General features: G+C 39.6%; 1 protein-coding gene across 1 annotated transcript; it reads right to left on the minus strand.

Annotated features, from left to right (window-relative positions):
• Nucleotides 1-446: 446 nt before the first annotated feature.
• On the minus strand, nt 447-4881 carry LOC137717503 (protein unc-13 homolog). The gene is made up of 5 exons (XM_068456889.1): nt 4279-4881; nt 3044-3910; nt 2195-2650; nt 1819-2008; nt 447-1729 (listed from the first exon to the last, which is right to left on the minus strand). Exons 1-5 carry the CDS (start codon nt 4879-4881, stop codon nt 795-797), a joined length of 3051 nt encoding a protein of 1016 aa, XP_068312990.1. The 3' UTR covers nt 447-794.
• Nucleotides 4882-12034: the final 7153 nt, after the last annotated feature.

The following is a 12034-nucleotide window of genomic DNA, read 5'->3' on the forward strand; positions in this document are numbered from 1 at the left end:
CTTCTGCACGGTTAGCGCCTGCTACAAATCTCGGCCGTGCCACCTTGGAGGAGTAAAGAAAGTGTTTGTTTTCCCGGCAGCTCTGGGATATAGGCAGCAACACGTTGAACTGCTGCATTAGGTGTTGGGTAGTATCTTGCAGAAATTCCCCGAAATGGGCGTCCTTGTAAATTAGCATTATAATGTTCGAGTAGAAGTTCGGATTACAGAAAGAGTTATCTTAGGGTAGTGATTTTCACTCTCGCGTTCTGTTTTTGTCTTCGATTTATTTCATACAAAAGAAAAGGAAAAAGCCGGAGGAAAAAGCTGAAGGGGAAACAATTGCTTTAGCGAATTAGGGATCCATAAATTGCAATCAACAGCATCACTTATATCACATTCTGATCAATTATACGATCAGCAAAACCTTGTTATTCTCTATACCAACAAGAAAACCAACAAATGACTGACAAAATATAACATCGAACATTTCGAGAGTAGGAAAAAAATGCTGTGCAGTAGAACATTTAAAAGAATAACACCAATAGGATTATATAAGCCTCTAAACGACGAAAATGAATGAAAAAGGCAAAGAATAATCGACCTCCAGAAGTTTGCGTCCTTCTAAACTCATCTTCGTGTCTTGGCAAACTGCTGGATTTATACCACTCGTCTCAAGAATTTACTATACAAAACCACTGCCACTACCTAGGGCAAATGCGACATCTCAGCACGGTCTGAGAATGTTCAGCAAGACAATGCCCGCCAAAAGTCCACCCCACGGTTATCTTTCCATGTAGCATCCTCGCATTAACTTACAGTTTCTTGGGCAGATTATAAGTCTTCTTAAGAAACTTGGTGGCTGCTTCATCATTTCTGTAGCACAACACCCGGAGGAGCGTGTTTGGTTCAGTTGGGTTCCACTGCCCGGAAGTTGGGGGCAACGGGAGCCTGGACCTGGCGGACGAGCCATATGACTCCAAGGTCACACGTCTAAACCGTTCAACAAGACTCTCAGTATCGGTTTTGAAAAGGGGAAGCACACCTCTCACAGTTGTTGAAAACTTGTCTATTAATTCAGAAGGCAAGCCATCCCCATTGGCCCAGAATAGATCTTTGAGGGCTTTGAAATCATCCTCTATTATTTGGGAATCCTGCCGAGAGAATGCACGAGAGGGGCCTCCAGCAAGCAAAACCAGTAAGAATCCATCAAATGACGCTCTCATTATGTCAGTAATAATCCGTGTTCGAACTCTTTCGTGCACAGTGTTGGATATGATGAGTAAATTCTTCTCCAGCTCGTCAAGAAAAGCGTCTATCCTACAAGAGGATGGTTCCCCAACGTACAAACCATCCCACAGAACATGACTTAAGTCATGGAAGATCATTTTATAAGCCACTGCCTCACAAAGCTGTTGGATTGCTTCCACACAAGCTGCAGGTGTGAGTTCAAACTTTTTCCCCAGTCCATTCGAGAAGTCTTCTTCATTAGCAGATTTTGAATTTCTGAGATGAGTAATAATCCGTTTCTCCAAAACCTCCAACTCACTCCGGATTCTTTGCAATGTGTTTATACAAACACACATCTGTGGTATCCCAAAGGAGTTATCCCCATTGAGTGTTGCAACCAGAGAGTTCCTCTTCTGAGGAACTGGTGATTTTTCCTTCTTTTTGCCAAATCCTTGGAACTTTGATCCGATGGTACATCTGGTCAATGCTGGCATAGTGGGAACAAACGTATTGCGAGATCCTGCACAACAAAAATGAACACTATTGGCTACCACAAAAAGAACACACCTTAGTCCACATACACATAACTTGAGTTACAAAATTATTTACCACATCCAGATTTTGCCTTGGTTACGTAGTATTGAAGACATCTATCAAGGCCGGTCATCAAGTCAGGAAGCAATGCAGGATGCATTGGTATTGGCAGCTGAAAGAATGCTTCCAGAGTTTCATCAAAGATTCGCAAAACTTCAACAGCTGATGGAGCATATCCATCTTCGTTTACTTGTGGGTTCCATACCTGAAACAGTGCAATGTAAATGGTTATCTTTGGGAAAGATTCACCAAAGTCGCAAGTAATGAGCAAAGTAACAAATGAAAAATGCCTAACATTAAAAGAAAATGCAAAGGAGTGTTCCATATATAAGGCCCAAAAACACTATCAACATTTGATTCAGACTAACAGATGAATATAGTTAGTTCACACCTCTTGTTCTAGATTCCTATCAATCCATTCTTTCAGTCTATCCACTCTTGTCTTAATCCACACTTTCACCAGATTTGCAATTGCAGTTTCAGCCTCGTAAGGAGGCATCTCACGAATTATTGCCTTGCCACCGTCATCACTATCTACGGAATCTAAAACTGCTATCAGCACAAGATCTTTCTCCAGCTTATCTGCAGCTGTCAAAACTTGTACAGCATCTGGTGTCAACTCCACTATACCCGATATGAATTGTTTAATCTCATTCGCATAGCATGCGTGAAGGGTTGCCACAGCTACCCCGGCCGCAAAAGGATGCCATCTCTTCAATATTGGACTGAAAACCTCTTTCTCCTTAACTGCCAGCTCACCAACGTCCTTCGCAAGGATGGCCAAAACAGGAAGGGGATTTGGCTGGTGTCTTGATGCTCTCCTGCTTGAGTCTGCCTTTTCCATTCTCTGCATAATAAGTAAAAAAAAAAAAAATTCAGGTCAGGTAGAGAGATATAAGGACGTCAATTATCATGTATATTTTTTAATTATTGTTTTTGTTCTTTTTAGGCCTTTCACAATAACAGTATACTGTTATGTCGTATGCATGATATGCCTTAAGCACGTAATGCAGACTCCGTATAATTAGGCTTTTACTTTGGGGTACATTGACAAAGCATACAACATCATGCAAGTTGTTGGATACCAAATCCCGCTCTAGTATCCATGCTGCATAGATGTTACTGGCTTCACACAACATCAAATGATCCCCTATAACCAAATGGATATGAAATTCGTTGTATTTTCCCTCTTACTTAAGGAAGGAAAGGGAGCAGCCAATGGCAGATACAGAGGACTTGCCTGAGCAAAAGCAGTGCGTAACGATGATCTGATATAAGTGTCAATCCTGCTACGAGCAACATCAACTTCCTTTTTTCTCCTCCTGCGGTACTCATTCGATATATCTTCAACTAAAATCCTAGCTGCTACTACACCCAGAGAAACAATTGCCTGCATGGTGTCAATGTTACTGCTATCAAAAGTGTCATGATATGCAAGGAGTCTTTTCTCTGCCCAACCCAATATTGAAGTCAATGTTGAACTCAAGATCTTGCAGAACTCGGAATCCTTCGTTGCCTTTGCATCTTTAGCAACTTCAGCTAGCTGACTATCAGCAGCGTACAAAAGGTCCAATTCTACTTGACCAGTTGCAACAAAACGGTGAAATAAAACCCAAGTAAAGCAAAGGTTATGGAGCATCTGATTCATTCCAAGGATTGACCAGGTCTTCTTAATATGCTCCATTAGCTCGTCAACTTCCTCTATTATAGATGTTTCGTCGTGAAGATCAAAGCAGGCTTCTAGAAGCCTCTCATAAAGCCGGAGATTCAATGGTAACCCATCTGCCCAATGTGATGTATCATACAGACCATCGGATGACCTGGACGCAAGAGCAGTAACAGCATTACGAAGAACCTGCAAAGTCTCATTATTTCTACCGGTTTCAAAGGGCCTGTCCAATGCCCCGTTAATAACTTGGCGCAACCTCTGTGCAGCATTATTCGACTTGTCTAGTGGCACATGGGGATGCAAGAGGAGACCGGCCTCAAGAATTTTGAGGGTTCTTTTTTGCCATGCATCGTATTCTTGTTGGTCAGTGAAATCAGAGGACTTGAGCTGCTGTAGCAGTTCCAGTGGGACTACCACTGACTCAATTCGCCTTCCGACCTGCAACGAGTACATCAAACAAAACACTTGATTAATTACAACTCCAATGCAAACGACCCTTAAACAAGAGCTCGAAAATCCCGACTATAAACCAAGCATTCGGTGCAGCATACTACCTAGAAACGAAGATTTTGATTCATTTAGCACTGTAAATTTCATAGGATCAAACTACATTTAGCAAAGAAACCATTTTTGCAATACAAAATGGACCAAACCACTCTCAAATTTGAGCTAAACAATCTCATCAGAATTATCAAAAAACAAACACTACCCACTAAAAATAAATCAAAACAAAATTAAACCCTTCAAAGTCAGATTAACAAAAACCACAAATGAGAAAGAAAAAAAAGTATTGAAATTGAGCTGACCTGTGAAGCAGAAATCCTAAGCAGAGCTCTCCGGACTCTGGAGTCAGTGGCCTCAGAAATCCCCATTTGGATCCTCATCAGCTCACCCACCGTCATAGCCCTTTTGGGCTTCCCGGGACCCGACCCGGCCCCGGACCCGGTCGACCCAGGGCTCTTCTTGGTGCCGGAGCCCGGCGATTTGAGACCCAAAGCCTTCTTCATCTTGCTGGCAGCAGTGGAAGTGAGCGATCTCTGCAGCGCGGGCGACCCGTTGGGAGAATTGGCGTGCTGGGTTGGCGAGTCAGCGGCGGAGGGTGTGTAATTCAAGGCCTTTCCAGTAGATGTGCGGCAGGCGGCGACGAAGATCTCGTAGGCGGTGAGTCGGAGGTCCGAGTCGCTGAGCTGGGCCGAGAGCTGGCCTAGAGGAGATGGGAGATCGGTGCCCATAGTGGCAATGGGTTTGGCGGGTATGGTGAGTGGCGTGGCGGTGGTTGTGGTGGCGGCAGTGGTCCCCCTCTTAGATTGGCCCAGTGAAGAGAGGTCTCTGAAGAGGTGAGCCATTGAAGAAGATACAGAGAAAGGAAGAGAGAGATGAAGTCCAAGTATTGGACTGTAGTTATACATTACACACACACACCCCAACGGTTTCTTCTCATTTATTTTTTATTTTTATTTTTTTAACTTTTTGGTTAATTGAAAATTAATATATTGTTTTATATATTTATGATTTTTTTATCAGATTTATTAATAGTGACTATTTACACCGTCCTCTTTACTTTTCACATATTCTTCTTAATTTTTATCTATCAAATCGAATGAATCGAAAAAAAATTAAAGAACTTAAATTAATAGGATGTCGAAAATAAAAATAATTATGTGGATAATAATTCCTTATATTTAGACTAAAAATAATTTTTTATATATAAAAAATTGATATTTAAACTAACATATATGGAATAAACCTTCTCACACGTAAAAAAATATTACTAAATTGCAAAAAGAAATAAAACCTTTGACAGCTAGTTGAAGAAAAACCTTCTCCAAGAACTTTAAGTTCCTTAGCACATCAATGAAAGTGTATTAATAACGTGTTGTAGGTCTATTTTACTGAAGGAAAAATTGATGGGTTAGTGGCAAAGAATTTGGTGATTATTTCTCACCTCATTGTGTCTATTTATGCTAGTAAAAAAAGAAAAATACTTACATGAAAGTAATACATTTATGATTAGGAAACTATCTAAAATATATTATACAATCCAACAAAGATTTACATTATTAGAGTCCTTTATTTATGCATAATGCTAAGGAAATTAAATTTGTAGACTAAATTTTGTAAACTAAATAACATTGAAGTTGATAATTGAATTATTACTTGACCGTTGATTCACGTGTTTATTTCTTATCGGTGACGCCTCAACTGTTCTCAATTTTAACTATTAAATCAAATTGAACTATTAATTAAATTGTTTAATATGTGTAGATACCTAAGAATTAGAGTGGGCAATATATCAATTTCCATCGGCTGCCATGCTCGTTGTGAAAACGAGTAAACAAATATTAAGCAAAGACAAAAAGAGAAGGCAGTGTAAGCCTAAAAGAAAAATTCAAGGAATGTTCTCATTTGTCTATTCCCTTAATTATTATTATTATTATTATTATTATTATCATCTTCATCCGAAAATTAAGGAAGCGTTTGGTTGCCCTCACTAAGTATTACTGGACTAGTTGTTTGTTCCGTAGGGTATTGTGTTTAATTAGATTAAAGGGGACTCGCATGGACAAACCCCTTTACTAGGAGTTCTTAGCGAGACCTCCCAATACCCATGAGATTGCTAAGACCTCGCCTGCCCAATCTTCGTATGCTCCCTCTCATCTTCTCTCTGCTCTCTGCTCTCTGTTCTCTTGAGCACCGATAGCCACCATCACACCACAACTCGCCAACTCTAGCGAGATCACACCACCAGCCCACCACCACTCTCACCTTACCCTGAACCCAGAATTTCGAACTGCAGCGGCTTGGGATTCTTGTTTTCATTTGATTTTGATTTCGAATTGGGTTTGATGTGATTTGGAATTGGCATTTGATTTGCTCTACAATTGTTTGAATGATCTGCAGGGGTGGAATGAATTTTCGGGAGAGGAAAAGAGAATTTAGAAAAAAAGAAAAAGATATTAAATAATAAAATATTACTATATATATTAGATTAAATAATATTATATTAGAATTTGTTATTATTCAGTTTCTTAGTTTGATACTGTACCAAACACTTCATTAAGTTAGTCTAGCTTTAGTCTAGTTTAAGTCAGTCTCGCTTAGTCCCTGAAGCTAGTTCAATCAAAGATAGTCCGGTTCAACAAACACACTCTAAAAGCTTTGCACAATTTCACAATTTAATTAATTAATTAATTACTGAATATATTATTCACAAAAGAAAGCTGGAACGTGCATGCACAAGGTTGGATATGGACTCTCCAGCCTTCTTTCATTTGCTGGTCATCGGGTCCACACTTCCTTTCATAAGTAATGTTAAGGAGATTAAAAATTTAAATTAAATTATATAAACTAAATGATGTGATTATTGATGATTAGATTATTACTTAAGTGTTGATTAACGTGTTTATTTCTTATTGATGACACATCATTTAGTTTGTAAATTTAGTTTAAAATTTTAATTTTCCTAGCATTACCCTTCATCAATATATATCAGAAGCATTGAATAGTTCAAAGAATGAACGGTGAAGATTCGCTTTAAGAAATTGTCCAAACAATCAAACGATAAATATTGTTTAAGAATCGAACTACTTGGTAAGTTGGATTACTGAAACTAAATCTGGTTTTTCACTTGTATATTATACAAAGTATTTGGTTAAGTTCAGCCACCCCGCATGGCTAAAACTTGTCCCCGTGTGCTTCTTGTGTACAAATACAAATATCAAGTCGCAATGTAACTGTAGTCTCTACACTGTCGATTTTCAATCACTACAAATTGTTGCAATTTAGGATAATATGCTTAAGTCATCATTTTCTTAAACTTTAGATGTTGGACGAGACAAAACTTTTCAATTTTTAATACAGTTAAAAAAAATGTAACGCAGTTATCTACTTATTTTTAAAGGGTAAATATCAGTTTACTACCCTTAAGTTTCGTGGTTTTCAACATTTGGTACATGAAGCTTTTTCGTCTTAAAGTCATACCTAAAGTGTTAATTTTGGGACAATCTCATACTCTGTTAAGTTTTCCGTTATAACTTCTGTTAACTGATGACGTGACATCTACATGAACAATTACTGAACACCACGTGTCAATATGGGCCCACTTCAATATTAAAAAAAAATAATAAAAATAAAAAATAACCGTACCCACGTTCTCCCTCGCACCCTTTCTCCCTCCCTCCTCTCTTCTGCAGCCAGTACCCATTCCCTCCCTTCTCTCTTCTACACCTACACCACCCTCATTTCTCTCCTCTGCACCTGCACCCATTCCCTCCCTTCTCTCTTGTGGATGATGCAATCGGAAAGGCCTTGCTCGATCAGGGTCTTAGCGGTGGTGGTGGAATCAAGGATTGAAATGGGGATGAAATGAATGCCGTATCAAGAAGCAAGATGGAGGAGAGAGGGTTTGATGAAGGTCTGCTCATTTTTGGGTGCAAAAGCGTACCCGATGTTGTGGCACCCAATCTTTGACCCTCCATAAACCATGAAAGTATCTTCATTTTCCTCCTCCTTCTTCTTCCCCCTCTCTCTCCTCTTCTTCTATATCTAAACCTCCATAACTCTCTGCTCTTCTTCCTCTAAGCAAAGAACCCACAAATACCGAACTGGATACAATTTTTTAAACCAAACGTAATGGCGCCGCTATCCAACATGACATTCCACAACCACCAAACCAACATTTCCAAGACTTCAAATTTCAACCAAAACCCGAACCCCACAAACCAAATTCAAGCAAAACAGTAGCTCAAAACCCAAAATCACAAATTACAAACACATAAATGACGAGTCGGCGCGCCAAGAACCTACCTTCCGCTATCAGCGCCACCACCGCCACATCTGGCGCAGTAGATTCGGTCTTTCCAGAAGTCAAGCCGTCTCCGACGGTTGGAGAATCGTCGGGACCTCATCCTCTGGGATCGACAACCGCCGCTGGCGGAGGCGTACACAGCTCCTTCGAATTCTCTACCTCGGGAGTCGTTTTCTTCGAAGTACTTCCATTATCCGCCTACGAAATCAAACCCAATCAAAACCCTAAATCTCAAAATTCCACCACCACCCCTAAAAAACCCAATCTTTGACCCTCCCCCATTCTTAAAAACAAAATTAAAAAAAAACTAATGAAAAGGATTTGAAAACTTTGAATGTTAATAAAAAATCATGTAATAACTTTATTTAATGAGTAGGACAATACCCACACTAAACAAGTACAATTAAAATAGCCCAAACAATTAGTTTCCGATTTTTCCCCTGACAGCCTTTTCCGTTAAATCTCTCTTCCCTTCTCTCCTCTATGCTCTGTTGCCCCATTGAAAATAGCTTGTCTTATCTTGTCTTTCTCCAACAACCCAACACTAATCATTTTCTTCTCCGGCCACCTACTTCCAATCCTTCTCTTCTACAACAATTGAAACTTTTCGTTCTCCATCGTAAACGACATAAATGGTTGACGACGATCTCTAGCGATGGACGTTGTTGTTCCGGAGTGTCTTGTCTCGTGATTGCTGAAGACATAACTTGGATCTTGCAAACAATGGCAAAGTTGATGAGGAAGTGGGGTTATGATTGTTTTCCTTTCTTTTAGCATCTGTACTAAGTTGAAATTACAAAAGAGAGTTGGATCTTCAAAGTGGCTTTGTCTTGAAAGTAGTTGGGGAGGTTTGTAAAGGATTAAAGACTAGGGTTTTGAAGAGAGTTAATGTAATGCTTCATCATCCGTGCCAAGGGTCTATCTATTTCTAACAGACGTGGTTTGTTGTGTAGATTTATCCCTGCAACTGTTGTGTGCGCTTTTATTCTGAAATTGAAAATTTCATTTAGTTGTCTGTTGTGATTGCAATTGGTGAGGTTAATTATGATTAGCTAATATGATGGTTGATTTACTACTATTGCATTGCATTTTATATATAATGATTTGATGCCTTCACTGTCCAATTGAAGTTGCTTTATCAGACTTGATATGTATACATTTTACGGGTTGATATATCTGTATGGCATAACTGTGTTCACTAGTGTCAAGATTATTGGAATTTTAAGCGTGCTATTTAATTTATATTTTTTATTATTTCGTTGAAATGTGATTGTCGTTATTATTCATAATGTATTCGAGATACTGCTTTTCAATTTTTCTTCGTCAGTGGAGTTCATCGTTTGTTTCTCCAAAAAATAAATTTGAAATATGTTTTTCAATTTTATAGTCCAAAAGAATTTGAAATCTATTTTTCTATTTTTATAGTCCAGAAGATTGTTTCTGGATTGTAAAACTAAATTGTTTCTTGTAGTATCCCACATCGCCTGTGAGGGCGTGGTCTTTGGGCCTTATATATCCATGCCCAGAGCTTTAACTTCAGAGAAGCCTTTTGTGGACTACGGTCCACAAGAACAAAACCGTGCGGTAGCTGGGTGGCTGCGACATAGTCCAGGCCCAGAATGCCAAAGCGGACAATATCCGAGAGGTTGGAGTCTGGGATGTGACAATTTGGTATCAGAGCCAGACTCACGGCCGTGGTGTGCCGACGAGGACGTCGGGCTCCCTAAGGGGGGTGGATTGTAGTATCCCACATCGCCCGTGAGGGTGTGGTCTTTGGGCCTTATATATCCATGCCCAGAGCTTTAACTTCAGAGAGGCCTTTTGTGGACTACGGTCCACAAGAACAAAACCGTGCGGTAGCTGGGTGGCTGCGACATAGTCCAGGCCCAGAATGCCAAAGCGGACAATATCCGAGAGGTTGGAGTCTGGGATGTGACAATTGTAGTATCCCACATCGCCCGTGAGGGCGTGGTCTTTGGGCCTTATATATCCATGCCCAGAGCTTTAACTTCAGAGAGGCCTTTGTGGACTACGGTCCACAAGAACAAAACCGTGCGGTAGCTGGGTGGCTGCGACATAGTCCAGGCTCAGAATGCCAAAGCGGACAATATCCGAGAGGTTGGAGTCTGGGATGTGACAATTTGGTATCAGAGCCAGACTCACGGCCGTGGTGTGCCGACGAGGACGTCGGGCTCCCTAAGGGGGGTGGATTGTAGTATCCCACATCGCCCGTGAGGGCGTGGTCTTTGGGCCTTATATATCCATGCCCAGAGCTTTAACTTCAGAGAGGCCTTTTGTGGACTACGGTCCACAAGAACAAAACCGTGCGGTAGCTGGGTGGCTGCGACATAGTCTAGGCCCAGAATGCCAAAGCGGACAATATCCGAGAGGTTGGAGTCTGGGATGTGACATTTCTGGATTTTAAGTTACATTGTTTCTAGAATCTAAGTTACGGTTTCTAAAATTTAAGTTACTGTTTCTGGAATCTAAGTTACTGTTTCTAGATCCAAATGAAATAAACACATTGTTTCTGAAATGTAAGCTACAAAAGAAATAATAAAATTCACTGTATTTGGATTCAAAGTAAAATAAGCATCATGTTTCTTAAATATAATCAATTGATGCATTAAAGGAAAAAAAAAAACAATCAAAGGTTAAATCATAGACTGTTTTTGGAATCTAAGTCACTGTTTCTGGAATCTAAGTCATTATTTCTGGAATTTAAGTCACTGTTTCTGGAATTTAAGTCACTGTTTTTGGATTTTGTTTCTTTTCTTTCTAAATACAGTGTTTGTTTGTACACAGACAAAACAAACATTGTATCTGATTTTTTTTTTCCCAGAAACAATATTATGTTTTGGGTTCTCCAGAAACAGTTTTATGTTTTGGTTTTTTTTTTTTTTTTTTTTTTTAATTTTTTCCCCAGACGCTTTTTCGTCAGTTTCTACCATTAAACTTCTTTGAACTTGTTTCGGCGGCTTTGTTCCGATGAATGCTTCCTTTTTCCACTTTGATTTGGTTGTTTTTGAAATGGGGGAATTCGATTTGATAGGAAGACATAGAGTTATTATAGCGGTTTCATGCTGGGTTGAGATTGGTGATTTAGAAACAATGACAGAGAAACCAAAATCATGCATGAAAATGGAAGAACATATGGTATGCTTGGACAGACCAAAAAATAAAGTCAACTATGGATGGATATGCCATGTTAGCTTGTTGCCATTGTAAAAATATCAAATTAAACAACTCTCTCTATTCGTTTTTTTTATTTTTTTATTTTTTATTTATTCATTTTCTTGAATTACAATTGCAGGCCAATTGATTCTACATATAAGGTGGATAAATTCGGCATTCCTCTGAGAAAAAAGACCAGTGCTGGAACTAGGTCATGGATATAAGCTCCCGACATGTATGTGGAAATAGCAAATTTTGTCAAACAGAGGTGGCATGGATCCTTTACAGATTTTGCAGCTAACATATTTCTAAGGCAGCAGAGCTAAACCTTGGCCAGCGTCAGAAAATTCTGTCCATTTTTTCTCTTCCCTTGCTGTTTTCCAACATCCATGACACTTTTAACCCATTTTCTACCCATCCCCAATGGTTATGGCCTATCTTGATCCCATAATTTCCTAGATTTGCAACTGTATCTTCTTACCGTGTTTCGCAACTCTCTTAGAAGGTATGTAGAGCTTCTGCTCGGCTGGCCACACCACCACCTTCCATCTGTGTGCCTTTGTTGGCGCTATTTCCTGTGG

This window comes from Pyrus communis, chromosome 15, assembly GCF_963583255.1.
Source record: "Pyrus communis chromosome 15, drPyrComm1.1, whole genome shotgun sequence".
Lineage (NCBI taxonomy): Eukaryota > Viridiplantae > Streptophyta > Magnoliopsida > Rosales > Rosaceae > Pyrus > Pyrus communis.

Excerpts from the sequence above, each read along its gene's own strand:
- LOC137717503 (XM_068456889.1), bottom strand. The coding sequence starts at position 4,881 with ATGTATAACTACAGTCCAATACTTGGACTTCATCTCTCTCTTCCTTTC. Across the intron at positions 2,651-3,043 it reads TACGCACTGCTTTTGCTCAG|AGAATGGAAAAGGCAGACTC; the intron begins GCAAGTCCTCTG and ends CTTATTATGCAG. Across the intron at positions 2,009-2,194 it reads ATAGGAATCTAGAACAAGAG|GTATGGAACCCACAAGTAAA; the intron begins GTGTGAACTAAC and ends GCACTGTTTCAG.